This window comes from Colias croceus, chromosome 3 (genome assembly GCF_905220415.1).
Source record: "Colias croceus chromosome 3, ilColCroc2.1".
NCBI classification, from domain to species: Eukaryota; Metazoa; Arthropoda; class Insecta; order Lepidoptera; family Pieridae; genus Colias; species Colias croceus.
In genome coordinates, this window is record NC_059539.1 from 2,758,500 (window position 1) to 2,782,973 (window position 24,474).

Sequence of the window (24,474 nt, forward strand, 5' to 3'; positions counted from 1 at the left end):
CGGCCTAAGATGATCCCTATGACACTGACAGTTATTCTCAAGAGACAAACTTGTAATGGCGTCACCATTAAATTAGAAACGTATTGGAGGCGTCTAAAAATGGCATTTATTAATTTTTACGTAGCTTTATCCTATTACAATGATATTCCGTTGGAATTATAACAATTCTTAACATTTACGAGAAATTATATCAATCTGACTTTACGTTTACGTCCTTCAAAACTTACATCGTTGGCATTTATCGACTAGTGCGGAAAGTATCGATAAACAAATTTCGATAATGGAAACGAGTTCTCGTTTTTTCCATGCTTAAGCTATAGTTCATTCACTATTGAATGGAACAGAAGATCGCAGCATACTTAATTAATAATTACCGTTCGCGTTAATTTACTTACCTATGATAATATAAGTTTTTTAGAAAAATTAAATGGGGGATTCCATTTTCATGATAAAATAATATACACTGTGTTAAACGGGTTAAAAATTACGAGAAAATGATAAGGTGTATTTTTATGTTTTGGAAAACTTTCGTTTTACTTACCGTTTCGTTTACATAATAGACGTTAAAAAATCATTTTATAATATTTGTAAAAAACATGTTTACCGAGGTGGCTGAATGCTAACCACGCCTTTGCCTATAAAATAGTAAAGTATCGACACGATCCATCATACGAGCAATCACTAAGACGAACTGTCATAGGGATCATCTTAGGCCGCGCCGGGTATAATATATCCTACTCATAATTATTGCAAAAGTTTGGATGGATGGATGTATGTTTGTTACTCTTTCACGCAAATATCACTGAACCGACTATAATGAAATTTAGAACACATATAGAGGGTAACTTGGATTAACACATAAGATAGGTTTTATCCCGGAAATTCGACGGGAACGGGAACTATGCGGGTTATTCTTTGAAAACAAGTAACGGGTGGAAAGCTATATTATATTATCTGTACTAGTAGTGTAGGTCAGTCAACAAGCTTACACGGTGTAAATACGAAATATTATTGCTACAGGCAACACAATATCTGCGATGGGAAACCTGATTTGTACGCATAATCTTTCACTGTCCACTGCTAAGTAATTGGCTTACAGAATAATAGACGATCTATGTAACACTGTACACTGTTTCAATACGCATTTTGTATGAAAATTATATGTGTACTAGATTTCCGCCCGCGGCTTCGCCCGCGTTTGCAAAGGAAAACCCGCATAGTTCCCGTTCCCGTGGGATTTCCGGGATAAAAACTATCCTATGTGTTAATCCAAGTTACCCTCTATATGTGTGCTAAATTTCATTGTAATCGGTTCAGTAGTTTTACGTGAAAGAGTAACAAACATCCATACATCCATACAAACTTTCGCATTTATAATATTAGTGGGATATTGTATAGTTTGTCGACTATAACTGCCAACAAATTATTCTTATCTTACTGTATGTGTCTACACTTAAATGAATTACCGTTGTTTACTTACACTTTAATCAATTATTCAATTAGTAAGTAAGTTCAAACTATTTAAAACATTTAACTGCATGTTTTCCAGGTAAAAAATAGTAAACAGAAATATGCCACATATCCCTACACTACCTACAACAGCCAACAGCATACAAAATACCAAAAAAAGAATTATAAAACGACAATTTTTTAATAAATGAAAATACGCTCGTTACGACCATAATTTCGCTGCTGTTGTCGAATATCATTATCATATAAAAGCTCGGGTTTTCATTGTAATTAAACGGGTCATTCATTAATGCAAAAATAATGATGCACAGAATATGTCACTAGGTTTTTGTGAGCTTTGTTTGTATGAAATTAGGCTTATTTCAGGAAAATCATCATCTAAAATACCTTAATTATATCATAGAGAAAGAAAATAGATCCACTCGTCTCTTGTTTATTCGAACCCAGGACTAATAGATACTATTCCGAAATGTTATCGTTGAATTTATGTGACCTCCTAAATAAAAGATTTTTGTGATATTTCATATAATGAAATTTATCACAACCATAAAAAAGTATTAAGATTTACTCTGAGAAAAATACACCTAATATTCAATGATCTGAACATTTTGATAAGGTTAATACCTACGTATTAAAATGTGCAAAGCTTGTACATAAAATAATTAACTGTACCTAAAACTGTTTTATCTTTGTCCAAACACATAATCACATACAAATAAATATGGTAAACTTACATAAGTACATTATCTACCTATTTACAGAATTTTCAATTAAATTTTCGGCACACACAAAGGAAAATATTAGAACATTCAACTTTATCAGTTAAAGTCGTAATTAGGACACAATTGCATTTTCTTATCTTTTCACAAGACTGCGCTTTAACGTTTGTGTAAGTTTTAACTCTTATTCTTATTACTTTAAATTTAAATGTTTTTAAACGAAAGTTTTTCCTTGTTCTCTCCTTTGAAAATATTTTTGTTTATAACGTTGGGTCGCATGTTAATTCACTGAAAGTTACGGTAGTTAATGATTCTAAAAATTAAAATAAATTTCGATCCTAATAAATATGAACCAAATAAAATCCATACAAACACACACACACACGTAACCATTTTAATTTAATAAGAGCGGTCCATGAAAATCTTCTTGAAGGCTCACACACAAACCGCTTTACAAATTGAGATAAACTTTCTATAAATGGAACCTCAGAGAAGGGCATAGGTCACATTGTATTGTGAAAACAAATGAAGATGAAGATAAAGCAAAACATTTAACTGAAGCCGCGTCTGCAAAATTATACAATACACTTGTATACAGGGTTAGTTTTCAATGACCGGCCAAATTTTCAGAAATGGTTCAGAATCGATATCATTTTAGATCTAATGAAAAAAAACGTTTTTTTTTTTTAAATTAGGTTTCATTCCTGTCCGCCACTAAAAAGCGAACGTGTGGACATTACAAAAGCACAATTCAGTTCAACATCCTAGATAGGTAGAAGTTAGCACACACATAAATTTGGCGATTCTTCTTTGTCGATTCACTCTTGGCATAGTGGTCGTGGTCACGTTGAGACGTCCACATCGGTGGTAGAGGCGGACACAGCTTTCCGCACGATCTCCCGCCATCTCTTCCTGTTACTAGACTGTCTGGCGCAGTCTGATACGCGAATTCCTACAGCAGATTTCACTTGGTCGGTCCAGCGCATTGGTGACCTGCCGCGCGATCTGATTCCTTCCACCTTTCCTTGTACCACTAGCCGCTCAATGGAGTTGTTATCTCGCCTAGACACGTGTCCAAAGTATTGCAGTATGCGCGACTGTACTACGGTCGATAAACGCTGTTTGATGCCGAGCTCTTGGAGTATGGACTCGTTGGTGCGAAACTCTGTCCACGATATCCCCAGCATCTTCCTCCAGCACCACATTTCTAGAGCATTTATCTTCCCTTTTTCCAACTCGCGCACTGTCCACGTTTCTGCCGCGTAAAGAAAAATGGGGAATACGAGTGTTTGTACGAGCTTGACTTTTGTGGCTTTAGTGATATTACGATTCCTCCACACTTTTCTCAACTTCTCCATCGCAGTTCTGGTTATGGCCATACGTCTTTTTACTTCATCTACGCAGCCGCCGTTGTTTGAGATCAAAGCACCAAGGTATACATAGGTCGGAACCACGTTGCAGTTCGCAATCTGTGTCACTTCGGGCGAATTGTCGTTGGCGCGGTCTACAATCATAATTTTGGTCTTAGAACGGTTTATCTTTAACCCAAACGTACGGCATACGCGCTCCATTTTGAGAAGCAATTCCTTCATACGGTCTGCGTTACTTGAAAACAAGGTAGTGTCATCTGCGTACCGCAAGTTTGCAATTTTGTGTCCACCAATCACAACACCATCGTCCCAGTCCTCGAGAGTGATTCGCATTACAAGTTCGGTGTAGACGTTAAAAAGTAAAGGTGATATTATGCATCCCTGTCGGAAATTTGGCGATGCGCGCACGCAAACAAGTGCATTGATTCTGGCGGTGTTTACGATTTAGGAAATTTTTAAGACATTTTAAAATGAATGCTATTATTTTTATTTTATTTTATTCGACAATAATGTTTCAAATGTACCTTTGGTTTGATATCTAGATCTTAATTTTAAATTTTGGCTGGTCATTGAAAACTAACCCTGTATGTTTCTCTATATACTTATATAGTAATCTTCAAGACTGTAGTTTGGTCACAATCAAGCTTCAAACCCACGCTATCAAAGAAACAAGAATAAATAAACAATCTTACGAAATGATTTTTCCTTTCATCGATAAAAATGAAATCACTCGTATAGATTTCTATTTTCGTCCAATAATATTATTTGATCAAAATACAGTTCATGATTGCGGTCCCAAGCCACTTCAATATGGATCGATGACTTTGTGTTATCGATTTAATATTGTTACGCTTCAGTGCTCAAATCAACTAATATAAAGAATTTAGTACTTACTTGTTTGACTGACAAAAGTGGACTAAAGCACTAAAGAAGATATGTCTACTGAAATTAATTTTCTTCGAGCTTATACTTTAAAGGCAATACAACATTGTATATAATATAATATGGAATTGATAACCATGTTGGCTTAGATTTAATAACGAACTCTAAAATATAGGCCTGGAATAGACTCTTAAATATATAAATTCTAACTATTGCTCAAGGCTCTTACAAGGTAAATAATGATCATCTAAATGTTTAGTTCAGTACCATTTGCCCGCTAAATTTAAATTGAACATTGTGTATAAAACCAATCTAACTCTATTAATCTTGAAGCTTTTAAATAGCACTTAAAACGCATGATATAAATAAATCATTACAAATGGTATTTATAGGTCATTGTTAATCCCGCTATGGTAACATTTGACCGCCAAATAGCTACAAAAATCCCGACTATTGGCAAACTGCCAGCAATGTATTATCTTTACAACGTGAGACAACAAAACTATATATGTTACTGGACTTTTTGTAATCAGGCAGAATACAATTCGCCTATTTAAAATGCGATTGCAGTTAGCTGGTAAGGAAACATAAATTAATTGATAAGGAAGTCGTTAAATCAGACTAATTTACGCTAAGTAGATGGTAAAAGTCCAGTTGGAATTAATAAAAAAAATCTTAATGAGGCACTAATATTTTAAAAAGAGCTAAAAATAAAAGATATTATTAGTTCTTAAATAAAGAAACACTGCTTGTACGATTGCTTGCCCCGACTAACCTACATATTAGTTAAAACGTACCTACGCCAAAACAACGCACAATCAATCCATAAGTACTTCTAAGACGATTTAGGCACTTTAAAAAATTCCCAGTTCTGAATTTAACTGTAACATATATACGATTATTGACTGAAATTACAGTCATAAAAATAAGAAAAAACACATACAGACCATGATCGAACGATTTATTTGACTCACTGCTGAAAGAATTCTGATATAGTTTCTCGAATATTCCATTGAGGATATTTATAAATATGTGTACTTCGTGATAAAATTTATGATATGACTGCAAAAGAGAATTTTCAATTTATCAGTCGAAGAGTTGAAGAGATTTTTATACTTTAACCTTGTTTTAAACTTGCATTCAAACATCCACATAACCTTGTGTTAATTAAAGCAACCAACATAACTTAAACTATACAAGTTGGACTTATTAGTCCAGCTACTTTAACATGAAGTGGGTCAACCTCGGATTGACAGGTAATAAGGCGAATTCACCTTCATAATGACGGCGAAATGGCATATCTTTGACATTACTTATTTGAAAGTCAAAACTCAAGAAGAGAAGAGGTCTTCACAGAGAGAGCAGCCTCGCGAAGCAATTGCTGCGCAAAGCAGCTCGGTCAGTGTGGACGTGGTTCTGCCGAGGACAATTATAAGCACATGTCACCTGCCTATTGACTGTTTTTCGCTATTATTTGAACTTTACTTATACAAGTTAGTCCAGCATGAAAATATAGATCTTATAATACTAGAAATGGAAATCTTCGAATAAATAATCGATATATTTGCAATTCTATGCCTCAAATGTATGTTATACTTTTTCAAGTCCTTCATACATTCCTTCTATATCCATGCTTGTCTCAAACGTATAATAATATAACTAATTTTTCTAAGTGATTCATAGATTCCTTCTCCATAAAGCCTGTATAATCAAGACGTATATAAATATGCGAATATGACCTAACTTTTCTACCGATTATTATATGGTATCTTTAGTGGAAGAATTGTTCACGCATCGTAAAACTAGGAAAATACTTATACATTCAGTAATACTTATTGACTTTGAAAATAATCGCGGGAAGTAATAAGATTACAAGACGTATTTACATGGAAGTGATATTTACTATTACAAAGAAATACCCACTAGAGCAAAACTTATGACATAAAAGTCTTTTTATAGCAGGAAAAGAAATTAACAAAACTTTATTGTTTCAGATGCTCGACAAATAAATACAATTTTTTTTTCGGATATCTGTTATTTACGTTACAATTTCTTATTGAGAAATTGCTAGGGAATAATGTTAGGTGTTTATAAATATTATGTCACACGTATACTAATCGAGATAAGAGTTATTTAGACGTATAAGAGAGTTAAGGTGGTTATAAGTATTTGTACAATTTGGCAGCAAATGGACATTAGTTGATACAGATTTTTTTAATATATCAAATTAACTGTACCTATTTTGTTAAACACTGATAAAGTATACAAAGCCAAAAAATCAAAGTAAAAAAGCTAATATTGTTCAAATACTGAACACATTTATATTCCAAGCCACTCGAACGCAAAATAAGAAACCCAATTTAGTTTATGTAAATATATTTTGTTACAATGGTGATTGTGATCCGTCAAAAATACAATAATAAAAATAGTAATAGGTATCAGCTGTTCTGAAAATGGAGATTTTTATTCAAGTGTTACGTAGGAGTTCACGATTTTCCTTTATAGCTGTGGTTTTATTTCGCACAGAGTAAAGTACTTGTAATAAAAAAGTCCTGAATATTTGGTACGCGAGACAATACAGATAAACAGTTCGTAGAGGTATGATTTGTGATATGTTAATTCAGAAATAGGTAAATAAAAATAAAATTTTGAGTAAATTTTGTATGTATTAATAAATAATAAAAAAATTGGTTGTAAAGTCGGTTTACTGACGATATTATAACGTGACAACGCGCTCTCGCTTGCACTTCACATGGAACGCCTCAGAGCGAGGTAACGCCGCATGAGTCATGATTTTTCGTGCGTGCAGCCGGCTCTATCGAATTATAAGACGTTGTCATGTCAAAATAACATTTATTATTGTAGATGTATTATGTGTTATTAAAGCTATGTAACGATGCAATATCACGGCAAAACTTCATTTATTTTCATATTTTATTCTTTTCAAGTTATGTCATTAGTCATGACATTTAATTGACTTGAAAACTTTGAAAAATATCTTAAAAAATTTTTGTTTAACTTTTTAATTTCCTCAAAAATACATTAAAAACTATCGCCCTAAATAGATTCATGCATCATGAACATATTGAAGGCGATTTCCGATACATATATAAAGAATATCTATCTATCTATATTTATACTGTGATTATTATCCGTAGGACGTTATTTCGCTCATAATAACAATAATATTAACATACTCAATTCGACGAAGTTACATAAATGTGCTAGAATGCGGTAAAGCCGTGCCAATTTCAAATGTAATCACCACTTGGTTTCAGTTGTGGAAGCCATATTAAGTAAATCGATGGTCATTGGTTGAGATTTAGCTGGTTTCAATAAATTGCAAGCTAAACTAATATTGTAGGATTTATAAAGCGTTTATGTGAAATTTAATCCATACTAATATTATAAATGCGAAAGTAACTCTGTCTGTCTGTTACTCAATCACGCCTAAACTACAGAACCAATTTACATAAAATTGGGCATGGAGATATTTTGATACCCGAGAAAGGACATAGGTGACTTTTTATCCCGGGAAAATGACGCAATCCCGGAAATGCCACGGGAACGGGAACTATGTGGATTATTATTTGACGCCGCGGGCGGAAATCTAGTTGTGTATAAAACATTTTCTTGTTTGTAGACTCTTTCGGAAAGGGCTTGACCGATTTGTATGATTTTTTTTATTTAACTTGTTAACTAGGTTGTCCTGGCAGTAGCTACAACGTTTGCGTGATTATTTAGTTGTGTTTAAATAGTATTATAATAGTTTTGTAGTATTTTTAGGGACAGCATTAATTCATGATATTATTTTTTGTACACAGCAAAAAATAATATCATGAATTAATGTCCTAATAGTAATGGAATGCGTTGAATATATTGGATTGTTAGGGCGGGGCTATAAGAAGTCTAGCGGTCTAGGGTCTAGGGTGTCGTTATGATAAAGTGATATTTATTTATTTGTTTTTTGTATTGTTAACGATTTTTTAAATATAGTAAACTCCTAATTTATCCTCTCTTAAATGATGACGAATGATTATTTTGTAAGTACTGATATCAAAGATAATTCAATGTGGAATATTATTAAAGTAAAATAATTAATATACATTTACTATTATTTTAATTTTGGTTTATTTAAAAAAAAAATTTGACGAGTTTAATCTTAGCTGCGTTCTTTAATCCTAGCCAGCAAGGCAAGCAATCTCGGTTTAATTAAAAACAACAACAATCTTCAATGGAAACTTTACACTTAAACGCTAATTAAAAAGAAAATACTCCGAATATTTTTATTGCAAGAAAGACATAAAAAATTCAATACTTTTATGGGTTTCAAGAAATTACTTAAGTCACCGCAGTCATAAATCATCTTGTACTATAAATATGCAGTAGGTACTTGAAAGGAAATTCATACAGCAACGTTCTTTTTCTATGTCTGGCAATAAGAAACTAGTGTTTACTGAAACATGTTGTAAACGCAAATTAAACACAACTTTAGAACCCTGTATTAAAGTTCGTTTTACAGTATGGAGGCTGAAAAGCAATTTGTCTTGACAAAAATGAAGACAAGTGTGCAGTTTTAAGCTTTATGCCTTTGTAATAAGATACACATGAATGCGGGAGAGCCAAACCAAAGGATTGAATGGAATGTAATAAAAGAATCGGCATATTGAATGAAATTGGAGCTATTGAGTACGGATTATACTCGGCCATAGAGACGCTATTGTTAAAATTACTTACTCCGTGCTATTATAGCCGTATCGTAGACAAATTGATCGATCTAGACGTAATGGTAGTATGGAGGAAATTATGAGAAACTAGCTTTAAGCATAGATTTGCTAGTGCTACTTATGAAATGGTAATAGAACTCTTTCCCATAACCATATCTGAAGTTCATCCTTCCAGTTTTTGTAACGAATAGTATGTTGAATTGTTAAACATATTTTGAGTGTTTTGAGAGCAATTACTTTAAATACAATATCAGCTAAAATACTAGAATAACCTGCGTATTCTGCGTGCCTATGTGTATCCGTACTATTTCTTATTTAACTTTAAAAAAAAACGCTTTAAACTCCACGGCGCCTACTCCACTTTCTGCATGATTAAAACGCCTATTAATACACTATAGGAACAAAAACTATACTTGCCAACACGTCAGCTTTCTAAGCCGCTGTAAGCAGCTTACTCAATGAAGCCTAAGGACGATAGTATTCTGCAAAGCAAGCGATAAAAAACATGAATAATCGTAAATTTATTGAACGAATAATAACTATTACCCCTTGTTAATCGTTGAAATTGTCAAATAATTTAAATTGCTAATGCTTACTTGTCCACCAAGGCTTTCTTGACTCCAAAAACCATTTCATCTACAGATTATGAATATAGTTATTTAGATATCTCGACAAAAAACAAATCTATACTAAAATTATAAAGCTGAATAGTTTGTTTGTTTGTTTGAACGCGCTAATCTCGGGAACTACTGGTCCGATTTGAAAAATTCTTTCGGTGTTTGATAGCCCATTTATCAAGGCAACCATAGGCCATATCATCACGCTAAACCGCGAAACCGCGCGGAGCAGCTAGTTATGAATAAAGAAAAAGCAGCGACACTTTCCCTCAATATGCCTTTGTACTTTTTTTTCCTTTATTATCATGTTCGTTTTCATTCCTTTTCTCCAACTGCAGAATAGGTTCTGTGTCAAAATAAAGTTCCTTCATTTTAGAACCTACCTTTAACCTGCTAACTTGTGATAAAAATCCAAGATCGAATGTTCGGTTAAACAAATTTTACGCTATTGTTAGAATATTTCGTGATTTCGATTCGAGCATTGTCGTGACAAAGAATACATTTTAAGATGTCTTCAAATATGTATAGAAATTTCTACTTATCTTCAATTTTGAACCGATCGTGACAATTTTTATTTAGTTCAGAATTTTGAGTTTTGTTTACTTAAATAATTGTTATATGTTTTTATAAAATACTGAAATCTATAGCATAACATCGTAATAAATATTGAAATTATTTGATAATCTAATAATTAAATAATGATATAATAAAATCTTTTATAGCTCTGTTGAATAATACAATTCAATAATGATTTTAACACATACGCTGTTCATGTCGTTTATTTTGTGATTCTAGATGCATGAAAGTTCTTTTGCTCGTCAAAACTGCGGCAAGCTCCTCATAAGACTCAAGTATTAACGAAGAAGCATCTATCGACTAGCTAGTCCTTTCAAGCCTGCAGTTTGTTAACCCCAGGAAAATGATTAAAAATATTACTACCTACTTTAAAGAAGACCACATTATGAATTAAATATATACTTAATAATAATTACTTAATAGTAATTACTTAATAATAATTATTTGAAAGAGGCATATAATGATCTCTTCATAACTTAAATTTTTATCAATTTTTAATATGCTTTAAAACTAAGTTTTATCAGATTAAAAAATCAAATTTTAACATATTTTCGACATACATAAAAATATTTTGACTGTTGCTCTACCTTACAAATTATTGCAAGAGCTGTCCTAGCACATTATAAAAAATAAATTCTAAACAAAATCAGCAAAATGGTACTCTATTTAAAATCCCATATTATATTGAACGAGCTTATATTGGCTTTAAACTTCATCGGTGACCGTATAACGACGTAGGTATCCATAACTTTAACAAGTTGCAAAGCTAAGTAAGCGCTTAATCAAACTTGCTAGTTAGTAGTTCCTAACTTCCTAGTTATTTATGTATTAGCCTGTCCACAACGTGCTTTGAAGTGCTTTCTGATAATTCTGATATATATTTATGTATTAAAGATATATAGAATGTTTTTCAATTTATATTGGCGGAGTTTTGGACTGGACAGTACTAATTTTTTTTTGTCTTATAATTTTAACCAACAAATAAAGATTTGATGAGACTGACATCCTTGTTTAGTCAAAAGCCCCAATATTGAAAACAGATAAAAAATAATGATAGCTGATAAAAAATGATGAAAGGCAATCATATAAATTATTTTGAATATCAATAATATTTTCCAAAATTGCACCAAGTTTTCGTAGGTTTTTGTTTATCTGTGATGAGAAAAGTTATGGTTGGTTGGGTTTGTATATTTAAAAAGTTATCTAGCAAACAAATATTTAATTAAATATGTTTATTTATCATAGAACACGCTATTCACAGAAAAGCCAGCTTTATTACGCATTTTATAGTCTTCATCAGTCATTCTTAATTATGAATGGCACAGTTGCTGTTTGAATTAAATAAAAAAATAAGTTTTATTTTCATTACCTTACATTTTTAGTTCTTGAGACTAGAGAATATGTACCTAGTAAAGAATATTCTAAAAGTTTCAGTAATTCAAGTATGGTTTTGAAATAACCAATATGTCTCCTTTAAAACTCGTATTATTTAAAAAATACAAACCTTTTTGCGAACCCATCAATAACCTTTAAATAAAGCAGAATCTAGCGCTATAAATCTATTTATCAAATGACCTAACTGACAACCATTAAATAAATCGAAGTCTAGAGAAGAAAATCGCACTACATGTTTATCAAATGACCTAACGAAAGTTCAAGGTTAGTTTCTAGACAGTGCTCAGGTGTCTGACACTAGACATCGCACTTAACTATCTAATTAACGAGCTCTCATAAAAGATAATTTGCAAGTAAATAAGGTAGATAAAATAAGATTATGTTTGTTACTGTGTGCAAAATGTTCATAATTTATTAATATTCAAACCTTTCTACAACTTCTTTACTCAAACTGCAGTGTTGTTTATTTGAGAGGATAAAATCATAAAACAACTCGTTTATTATAGTGTATTTAATAAAATAGTATACTTACTTATTTTGTTTTGTTTCTTGCAAAATCGAAATAGGAGGATATGGAAAGGAACTTTGACATTTGTCATGACACCTTAATTTTAAAAGTAAAAATAATATATCCACATTCCACATCCACCTGTGATATCCACATAATCTACAGATTGATCTCAGTACTTCGAACCTTTTCATAACTCTCTCTTTTCAATAAAAGCCATAAATATCACAAAAGCAAAACAAATCTAATTAAAGTGTTCTAGATTCAATTAAAACAATTTTAATTGGATCTCCGATGAACGTAACAGTTTAATGAAATTTGTAGTTAGCTTTTTATCTAATATTTGTGAACATACGTATATTATTTCGGAATCGTTTTTTGGTAGAGTTAAAATAGTTGCCACTTTTTACAATTATATGCTGCTTTGTTCAATTATTGATTGCACATTGTACCAAAATAAACTTTGAAGTAAGCATTAAAGGAAGAAAAGGAGAAAAAAAAAGACGGGTTGCACTCCGGGAGTGCCGGCAGAAGTGAAAACTTGATTATTAACGTTCAGCATGTTTGATATTTTGGAATGGTATCCGTCTTACGCATGGAATATAAGGACTAAAAAAAAACATCCGTCTTACGCTTTTCCGATCAGGCCACGTGTCCTGACGCGAGTTTAAGATTTTATACCCAACGCCGCCAAAGAAGTTTTCACTTCAAAAACAGGAAAACGCCTCTTCACGACAAACATAATGATTTTCAGAAAAATGGTTTTACAAAATTGTAACTACATACTTACGTTGCCATTTATTACCAATCCCACAAGAGTTCCGGAAGTAGGAATCAATTCGAAATATAAATATGTTCGAAAATCTCCTCATTTTGTAAAATACACGACCATCTTTCTCCATAGAATTATTTCCCCAAAACGCATCTTGAACGTCCACAATCTTCACCCGTATATTCCGTGCCCTAGAAAATCGGCTAGCGAGATCCATTTCCGAACATTGTACTCACATCTGCGAGTGCATTAATCCAATTTTAGTCGGCGCTTGAAATAAAACTTATACCTGAGTGTCTGGACTATTTTATTCACATTTATATTGCGTATGTTATGGGCGTCGATTGATAGATGTTGGAATAACTCTGTGCGTTTACAAGTCGTTAGTTAATAATACATAGTTTACTTTAGTATGTAATTTAGCGTAAGATACTAGTTTTGCTAAGTAATATTAACGTCATTCAAAAAATTACTTCAACAACAATAAGCTTAGATGTAAGCAGAGATTTTCAATTAATAAATCCAGTTGAACTTTGTACTTACAGCCAGATAAAACACAGTATGACATTTCTTGCCCACGAAGTTCGATTTCTGAACTTCTAAATATATTTGCGAATAAAAAAACATATACAAGGTAAGCTTCAAAGGAATGCAAGTCTTACATTGTTTATCCGCTCCTGTATTTATTACAAAAGTAACTGTTTACAAACTATACAACAGCTTCCGCGGCTATAACTACATATATATACAACTTACCTGACGAGATTATAAAACAGTAACCTACTATTTAGTAGATAATCGGAACGCATTTATCGATAAAATGCTGTTAATTTATACAGTGCGTGTGGAGTTTCGAAATTGAACACTTTAAAATTCCTTACAAATGATAGGCTTTGATATTAAATGCATTCATTATTATTTAACAACCTTTTTGAAAGTAAGAGTGCGGTCAGTAGATAAGTTAGTTGTCTTTGTCGGTTTAAAAGGTATAAGCAGTAGTAGACTTCAGTAAAACTGTGTAAATATTATAGCGTTTTAACTAAGAGCTTCGGTACAACTACTTTTGATTGATTTTTGTAGTCAAAAGTGTTTTTAATCGTCAATAAGTTAGGACTGTTACATCTTTTTTTTTTTTTTAATTAACAATGTTATTTTTCATACATTATTATTTTGTCTTTGTAGAATAAAGTTGTTGTCCCGTTTATTCCGAATTCTATAAAAAAACATAGGATTAATATGTTTAACCGTTATTTGTTGATGTTTATCAAATCTTAATTTATACTAAGCCAACATGACAACATAAACAAGTCGTAACTAATGATAAATGGCCTGTTTGATTAACGGCTTTGCTTCCGAACCGCCTTAATTTAACACTTTATTTTGACACAAACTAATAGATACGAAATGAGCAAGCTTTCTCGTGTAGTTCTTGTAACGCTCTTATTATTATACCAGCCTTTGGCTGCGTCAATTCAAGTATATAAAGTAAAAGTACAGTACAGATAACATAATACTAAATACTAGTAATCACATACATTATAGGAACCTGTATAAAAGATAATATACCTAGGTATAATCTATATTCTTCACGCTATGATCTATCTGCATACTAAATAAGATACATAGAGTTACTTATAGAGGCGTAGTTCTAAAAACAGAATCGAAATCGTATCAACTATGATTATGATCATAATATATATCATCTTGTTTTCGTTTACGCCTTTTAATTAATTTTATACACGTAATACAAACAAAATGCAAAAGAAAGCTTAAAAATCTGATCATAGGCAATTAATTAACAAGCACATATTCAGAAAATCTTATAAGCAATTCAATCCCCAGTAGACTGACAAATTCATGGACTCGATCTAAATGGACGTCAATTAATTCTCCAACATGTAATGTCCGTAATCCCTCCGAGAACCGGTCTTTAATAAAGTTTCAGACATAATTGGTATCAGGATTCGTAACTAAAATTCTAATCCAATTACTAGGTCGTTAATTAGAGAATGTAACGTAATACACTGTGTTTAGTTAATCACGTGGACGTTGTAGGTACTATTATAATTTCTGTGGCCGTAGTATGTGTTATGAAAGCTCTTGTTTATTGTGAGTTGTGCTTGTGACTGATGTTATTTCGTAACGATTGGAATGATTGAGTTTTTAATGCTAAATCTCGGAAATTTTCACATAATAATGAACTAGCTTCAGCCTGCAGCGCGCAGCGTTCACACGTTTGCGTTGATGACAAAATTTCTGCAGATCTGAAAAAAAAGCTTCATAATAGAAATAACACATGTTTGTGACCTCTATCTCTGTAAAGTTCTGAACAATATATTGACCAAATATTATTTTCACACTAACAACAATTGTAAATAATACTCGGAATGATAACTTACGATATTTTGCAACATTTATAACTTGATTTACGTAATTACTCGGTTCTCATAAAATAAAGAACAGAAATAGACACGATCTCAAATAGAGGAGGGTATTAGGGCAGATTGGCACAAATATTTGCGCACGAACGTTCCTTCGCATTGATATCCCATCTTCCACTGTTTGCTCGAAAGCTTATTATTCATCAGTATTGAAGAAAGGAGATTTTACCGTTCATTCTCATTATAATATTAAAACGTATTACGTACCTACTACCTACTGAGTACAAATCTATTAAATTCGTCTAATTTTCTAAATGGCACAGCTAATATAATCTGTGTTTTATTTTGAAATAATTTAATTTATTTTAAGACCGATTTTCCTGGCTTTTCCTTTCCATAAATTGGTAAATTAATAAAACATACACTATTTTTCACACAAACCTATATTTACTGTTTAAGTTTTTATTTATGTAAAAAAACAATTTAATAAAGAAAAATATCAACAACAACCTATCCTACCTAGTTGCTAATTTACTTAGCTAGTTGTTAAGTTCCAGTTAAAACGAAGAACAACCAATTATAAAAATCACAACATAATCATAACATAATGAAGTTTTGAACATATAATAATTAGTACAGATAATATAAAATTCCAAACATCTCTATTCTCTATGGTTTAACTAAACAAATGACTAACGCTTCGCATACCTACCGTAACGTAAATCGTCCAAGATCAAAGGGATTCTTGTTAACATTCCCCATTGCAAGATATCGATGAAACGTTAATAATCGAATTTTATAAGAAAAGAAGAACTAGATAATTTTAAATGTACATATTTAAATATTTAACTTTCTGTTTGACATTTATAATTGTGTTGATTAACAAAGATTCATGGTCAAAACAAAGTACATATATATTATTGAAAATAAAACATTCCAAATAAGAATGCTATTCTTATTGTTTTAGATTTACAGAACTACTCTGAGAGTTATTTTGCTTACATGATGTCAGAGGTAAGTCATTAAAAAGGAAATATGAGAAAGGTCATGAGCAGAAAGTTATTCAACTAAGAACTAAACTCAAAATTTTTACAAACAGGAATATTTATAAATGGACACAGTTACTTAATTGCATATTCCCTTTTATTATTTAATATATATATATATATAATTATCTGTGGTATTGATAAACATTATTTACTTACTTACATAGGATGTTTCGTGAAAATTGTCTTATATTTTATCATATTTCATTGGTTTTTATATCAACACTAGGGAATTTCGAATTATTGAACAATCGAGGTCAAAACAAGTAACTCATCTTCGCGGTCTTTGTCACCTTGTTCGTTTTATCTTGACCTATTTTATGATAACCTTTGACGTTAATCTAATTTATGATGAATAACTCATTTACGATACAATATAGAGAAAGTATTTATTTTTTTACGGTAACTGTTTTTTAGCTACTTTTTGGTCCAATTATAATGATGTTATTTCTTTATATTATGTTGCTATAACTCCGTATAAAAGTCAACTCGTCTTTGAGGCAGAATCGAACAGATTCACAAAATTGTTCTATGCCCTCGAAAAACTTGAAATCGAACTTCAGATTCTCTACATATCTTGATTTTTTTTTTATTCAATTCTGTAAGATTTTATTTATTCTTGCAATAAAATTATTATAATCAATATCATCGTCCTATCTGTATGAATTGGATATCCGCATACTTGGTTAATTTCGCAGTCTTACTAACTAGCAATGTCCGCCCGGATCGAGACGAATCAAAAATATTAGCAAATTGCCAATGGTTGCTTAAAAACAAAATCACAAGATTACTTTACAAAATGGTGCTCAACGCAACTACATATTATATCGAAAAACCAACCAGGTTTTATGCTTCTTGAAAGTGATAGAAACTTATAAAAATTCGTACTTGGTATACAGACAAATACATACAAGTTATACATAATATTTTAATACCAAAATAATACGAAGCTTATATTAATTCCTGTTAATGATGATGGAAACTAAGTAAATAATTAAAACTTATTAGCTGATGCTGTTTACTCAAATAATATAGAGTTATATTCATTATTTTAGTAACATTAAAATCCACAAATATACTTCAAGGCAGAATCAAGCGAAATCTTTAGTATTCAAGAAAAGCAACAGTCAGTCACAAGATACAAGGTCAGGCCGGCTACTAGCCATCCCCTGGGAGATAGTACAATAGTGGTGCAATTTGCAATAACTGTGTTATCGCTGTACGTCTTTTAGAATAACATTTTACAACATTTTCTTTCTCCTACAATACATTTCTAAAGTCTACTTTCTCATTATAATTGACAAATGGAATAAAGGAGCCTTAAAGAAGAGTGTAGTCTAGAATGTAATGAATAGACTGGTAGACTATTGTAAAAGTTACAGAAATCTCAATACCATGGACTTTCAATTGTCAACTGTATGTATAAATAGAATCGAAAAGTCGCAATAGGTAAATCTATACAAATATTATAAACTTGAAAAGTTTGTTTGTTTGTTTGAACGCGCTAATCTCAGGAACTACTGGTCCGATTTGAAAAATTCTTTCGGTGTTAGATAGCCCATTCATCCAGGAAAGCTATTGATAGACTATATATCATCACGCTAAGACCAACAGAAGCGGAGCCACGCGGGTGAAACCGCGATGCGCAGTTAGTGTATTAGGATATGTAGAACGTGGATATATTATTATTCTTGTGTCTTCAATAATACCTTATCACCGTACCCAATTAAAACTTCGAATGCCGAAATTCTCCGTAACTAATGAACGAGACTTCATAATAAACAACGAATTATTTCATTAACACAATTCCAACATATGATTCCTTATTTATTCATGTATTGCGGCCGAGGGCCCGTTACTACAGCATAGAGCGGAATTATTTACCTTGTTTTACATACATGTTAAATTTCTAAACAAATCGTATATAAATCACAATTACGACCGAAAACTGTAAATTCATTCCCTGCACATTTAAAAAGTAATTGTTTTTACCATTGGTTCTCACCTGTAACTCACTGGAGCCCGCAGATTGATCGATGCCTCTCTCGACATCGACCGTCGTCGCTTATCACCTTCCCGCCAACTTGCGTAACTACGCGCATACGGCACTACACCACATCCTTCACTCACATTCATAAAATCCACTGACATATCCACACTATCCATTGTATCGTTCACAAATGTATCATTTAGTCTCGAATCGAACTCGAACGAAGTGTTCATGTTAGTGTAATTTTCAAATAAAGAATGGTTTGTTAGCTCATACACGCCGTTGTGTTTCGGACTAGTGTAGACGTACACTTTGTCGAGTTCCGTGTCATTTTGCGTTTTAATTGTGTAGCTGGCGTGAGTTTCGTTCGAGAGGCGATGGTAATCGTCTGTAGAAGTATACCACGCTTCCAGTACAGCTATATGCGAATCCAAATCTCGACAGGTCAGCCTGAACTCGAAATCATTGCATCGTTGTTCTTCAACAATTTCTGAAACAAATTAAATTATCAATGTTAATATCATTACAAAAAATTTTGATCTTTAAATTTTTACTGCTCTTCTTAACTTTTCGAGAATAACTATTAGTGAACATGCCACCGAGCTCACTCATGCTACACTGTTTTTTACTATTAACTGTTTGTAATAACAGTAAATTATTTGCATTCATATTTTCCATACATTGAATTTAATCAACATATGAATTAAATTGTTCAAATTCTCAAAAAAGTAACAATTTCCACGAACTATTTCATAAGTATTTTAAATTTTTTAGCTTCAATTTTATTAATCCAACAGCAAAGTATAAATAATACACCTTAATTCATTAATTAATAATACAGATAACAAAGGTGTGTTTAGTATCGATTACTATGACTTTCCTGCTGTAACCCACATGCTTAATGAATATTAATGACCCACTAGTATACTCTTCACGTTTAGTACAGGACTATAAAATGCCCAAATAATGTTTCAATTATATCAGATTGCCTAAAATACAGGTACCACACACTTTCAAATTGTTTCTATGTAAATATTACAACGACAGAAAACACTTTTATTTAAATTTAGCTTTAAATCGATACCTTCCAATAACACTCTCTAAATTGCTCTCTATATGATACCATTGCTAAAAAAACTTGCTAACTATACGCCCTTTTATAAATTGTCTGTTATGATTTGTTATAGTAATGCAATAGAAATGTACTCTATTGGAATCAGCAAATCAAATTTAAAATATATATTCCAGAGATAGAGCCAGACAGACAGGCAGGCGGCGGAGTATAGTCTGTTTTATATCCATTTTGTACTGAATATGGATTCGTCAAAGCAGTTACTGTTAAAAAGTCACTTTAAATATTCTTATCAAATTGAACGAATTTCATTTATTTGTACCAATAGATTCAGCTCTATAATATTTGTCTTTAAGTATGTCGGAGGCAAATAGTGTCATTTTTCCATTTACAAACGGCGTCGTCAATATACAAACGCTTGGCATTTTTTATTATGCCGAGAATTTGGAATCATATTTTTTTTTTGCAAAAGGACATACATATATCGAAAGACCAAGTATTTATTTTATAAGATTGAAGCCCGTTCACAAATTGAGCTACTCGGAATGTGGAGATTACCACACCCTCGCAGAACATTAGCGTTAATACATATTAACTTCGCCCCGCGGTTTTACCCACCTCTCTATACGTATACTCGACTATTTTCGTCGTGACGTGATATTAACCTGTAACCACACCTGTAACCTTTTTTAAGATTTAGGCTATACATATAATAAACAAGGTTACCAAGAAAGAAGTATTATTTTGGAGGGAAGTGATAGCGCTAGACGGTAGACGTCACTATAGCGCTGTCACTTGTCCACACTTGAAATAATACTGCTTTAAGACTCACGTACCTGTAGCAGGGGCATTGGAATTGCACCCTTAATTGGCTCCTTAATTGTGTTGTGTATAGGCAAGCAATTTAGAGAACAACTGAAATTGCCCCGACCGCCAAACAACCGTCATTGTGTTAATATCGCCCCTGCGGCAGATATATGAGTAGTCGGCGTAAGACATCATGATACGTGGTCTTTAAAACCAAAACAAGTTGCGTTTTACGATTGTTACTTATTTAAACATAAAGAAAACAGCTAATGGCTATTTTATACGTTTCCCAACAAATGTGTGCTGTATCGGTTTTTATGATAATTGGTGTAAGTGATAGTTGACCCAATTTCAGAGATATTTTTAACTTTATAGATATATATTTTGTGGACTGTCTATAGGGCTGTGACGAAATTGGCTTTAACTAGCTTAGCATATTCCGATTTCAGACTACTATTTTATAGTTTATATAGTAAGCATGTGCAAGTGACTATTATTTTCAAATACAAATTATTAATTAATACATAATGCAATTATAAATTAATACAAATTATTAAATAATACAAAACATCATATTACGATTTATATAAAGAAACGACGTAATTACATGTCCAAAGCATTGCATCATCATTACATTCAAATTTAATTATTTTTTTTTTATTTTAATACATAAATAAGTATGCTGTATGACTAACATATCTTGCATGAAAGTTTATAAAATATTAAATACCTAAGTAAAATAAATTGTTCCTAGCTTTACTTTCTCTAGTCTTTGCAACTCGATATTATGAAACCATATACCATTAGAAATGATATGTTGTCTAACATTCCGTAGACAAATACCTATTTATCTTGGAAATGGTCATAATAACCGCACTCAGCATTGAGCTGATGAAAAAACTTAAGAACAATATTATTTCTTGTAGAACATTATGATATCCACAGATATTTATAAAGTAAAATAAAAACAAGAAACTATAGTGAAAACCGTGTCTCGATAAATTCATTAATAGAGAAATGTGCATTACTATTTACTATTCAAAGTGCAAACTTATAGGTAGATACTACAGATTACTAGTACATCTCTATCTGGGGGCACGGTAGTGCCCCCGCCAAGACGAGCCAAGCGAACAAGCACGGGCACTACCTACCTTTTCTCGAAGCGCTTCGACGTTTTTTTGAACCCTCATAACTTGGGTTTGGATTATGCTAGATCAACAAAATTTTCGGGATATATTGTCAATAGCGGACTTATTGAACATATTAAGTTTTAATTACATTAGCTTTTATACTTCAGATTTTATTTATATCTAAAAAACGCTAATTTCGTCACTGACTCACTGATGATCATCAAAATTCTTAAGGTATTTCCTAATGTCCTAGAAAGCTGAAATTTTGTATGTAAGCTAGTATTAGCACACAAACAACAAAAAAATTATAAAACTTGTAACTTTCATCCCCCAACCCCTTAAACTAGGGGATGGGAGTTTGTATGAGACCTGTAATTTTAAATTAAATTTTGATGACGCTAGAGGTCTAATCTAATAATCTAAAACTTGGTTCCCCTAGATATATATATGTATAGGTACTCCTTGTTAAAAAAAAATTAAAACTTTAATCGACATACATATAAAATTTTGTTACAAACAACTTACAAAAAGAAATGAAATCCCACCAAAAACATTTTCATGTAAAATGTTGCCAAGACGAGCCCATATGACTCGCACTGTCAAAAAGTTATCAGATCTCATGTAGAGCGAAGCTTCTAACACTACACGCCCTAACTCTACAAGGCCTAACTTCACAAACTCTACACCTTAGTCAAAATATGTGGCTTGGCCGTTCGTTACTACAAGAACTATTGTATAACACAAAAGTAATGCACAGTGAATTAATTTTTCACCTTACGCCGATGTGAATGTAGCGAAATGGCCAAGCCACATATTTTGACTAAGGTGTAGAGTTTGTGAAGTTAGGCCTTGTAGAGTTAGGGCGTGTAGTGTTAGAAGCTTCGCTCTACATGAGATCTGATAACTTTTTGACAGTGCGAGTCATATGGGCTCGTCTTGGCAACATTTTACATGAAAATGTTTTTGGTGGGATTGATATTACTTTATGAAATAATCTTTGTGCAAATTTTACTTTTTTGTCTGCCTTTTATACCCAAAAACAATAAGTTAACAAGTTAAGGTAATAATTAACTACTTTATCAAAATTATCAACATGAATCAGTTACATTATTAAAAAATTGTGTTTAATTTCCAAAAAAGGCTGTCGTTTATCACCAAAATAATATTGTAATATTACATCGCATCATAACAAATAGTCTAACATTATAGAAACCTTTTAAACCATTTCGGCATCATTAACATGAACCCAAATCCCGGATTTAAGAAATAATTAAATGGCCTTGGGCTTAAAAGATTCGGTCATACAAAGCTTACGAGGTTAGACTCAATTATAACAGAATTTGTTGGAATACAGACACGGCTTCTACAAAGCATGTAATTAAACGAAACAGGAGTTATAATGATCGCGCTTAGATATTAGATAACGTTAATTAATAACCTTTAAAGAACAGAATTTAAATATGCAACGGAAGTTATGGTTCCTCACCCAAATAATGAAAGCCTTTTTATTGCTTACGTGTTACGGAATAATTCCAATAATATTCAATTCTACATAGCGAGTTAATGATGTATTAAACACGAATACTTTTATAATTAATATTATAATTTTTCACAAGTGCAATTTTCGAATTACTCTATCGCACAAAATGCGCATTAAACTCAACTTTACTTCTTTTGATGGACACAGAAGTCCATTTTTTTATGTAGAAAAATACAAATATCATAAATAAATATATTAGGCGGTGGACAATAACAGGGTAGGGTACCCCACACATTATGTAAGGCATCGTACAGATTGGGAGCAGTCACCCAAATGGCAGACTAATGCAATTTAGCTGTAGCAAGTGTGCATTGCAAAATTGCTCCCCAATACCGTCCTTGTCTCTCGCACTGACATCCCTATTTTGGTCCCATTTCCACAAGCTTCACCCTCAGGCATTTCCAATTCGGATCAAACGTTACCATAGCAACCATCCAAAACAACGCTATTTATTCAACCCACCAGCTCTTAATGGTCTCTTGCTTCCTTCGAATCTATAGGACTGAGTCGTTTTCGAGAGGTCTATTAATAGTGGTGGATTACTCTCAGGACAGATTAACAAGTCACGATTAATAGAAAATAGACGTTAAAAGAACGAATTAGGGGATAATTTGCTTTAATAGTCGGTGTCAAGAAGTTTTGTGGGGTATTCCGACATTTCAATCAGTTTTGCATAGCATTACAATATTTATAATTTACTGAATGAATGAAACTTATGAGTTAAGTGATTGTAAATAATTACAGAAAATTTGTTATTTGGGGAATGTTTTAACAAACTCTTGATTTTTGTAATTGCCATTTGCATTAACAATACCTATACCTAAGTTTGCTTTATATATTTACCAAGGTAATTAATAATTATTATAACTAAGAGCAACAAATTCTTCACACTGTTGATTTTATCAATGATTTTATCATAGATTTTAATTGTTTATTTATTTTAGACTAGGTTTCCGCCCGCGGCTTCGCCCGCGCAGTCAAAGAAAAACCCGCATAGTTTCCGTTCCCGTGGGATTTCCGGGATTGCGTCATTTTCCCGGGATAAAAAGTAGCCTATGTCCTTTCTCGGGTATCAAAATATCTCCATACCAAATTTCATGAAAATTGTTTCAGTAGTTTAGGCGTGATTGAGTAACAGACAGACAGACAGAGTTACTTTCGCATTTATAATATTAGTATGGATTATTATTAAAATTTAACCATACTAAGCTTCCTTTTTCAAAATCGAAATAATTACAGCTTAAACATACGTAGCTTCTCTTACTCGTTTGTTCACAACTGCAACTTAATTCCTACATAGTGTGCAACAATTTCCAACGATCCAAATAGCCTTGCACATGTTATGCAACGTGAAACAGTGCCAGTGTTGCCAGTAAATTAACTCCCTAATTTGTGGGAAGCGGTGTCAGTGCCAAGACTTGGATGTCACAGTGAAACGTGACCTCGCATCTATACATATAATAAATCTGTAG

General features: G+C 32.2%; 1 protein-coding gene across 1 annotated transcript in view; it reads right to left on the minus strand.

Annotated features, from left to right (window-relative positions):
• LOC123705910 overlaps window positions 1-24,474 on the minus strand; it is an 85,496-nt gene that overhangs the window by 50,380 nt on the left and 10,642 nt on the right. The window contains exon 2 of the mRNA XM_045655004.1: window positions 18,469-18,943. Within this exon, the coding sequence (XP_045510960.1) occupies window positions 18,469-18,943 (475 nt within the window). The remainder of the gene's footprint in view (window positions 1-18,468; window positions 18,944-24,474) is intronic.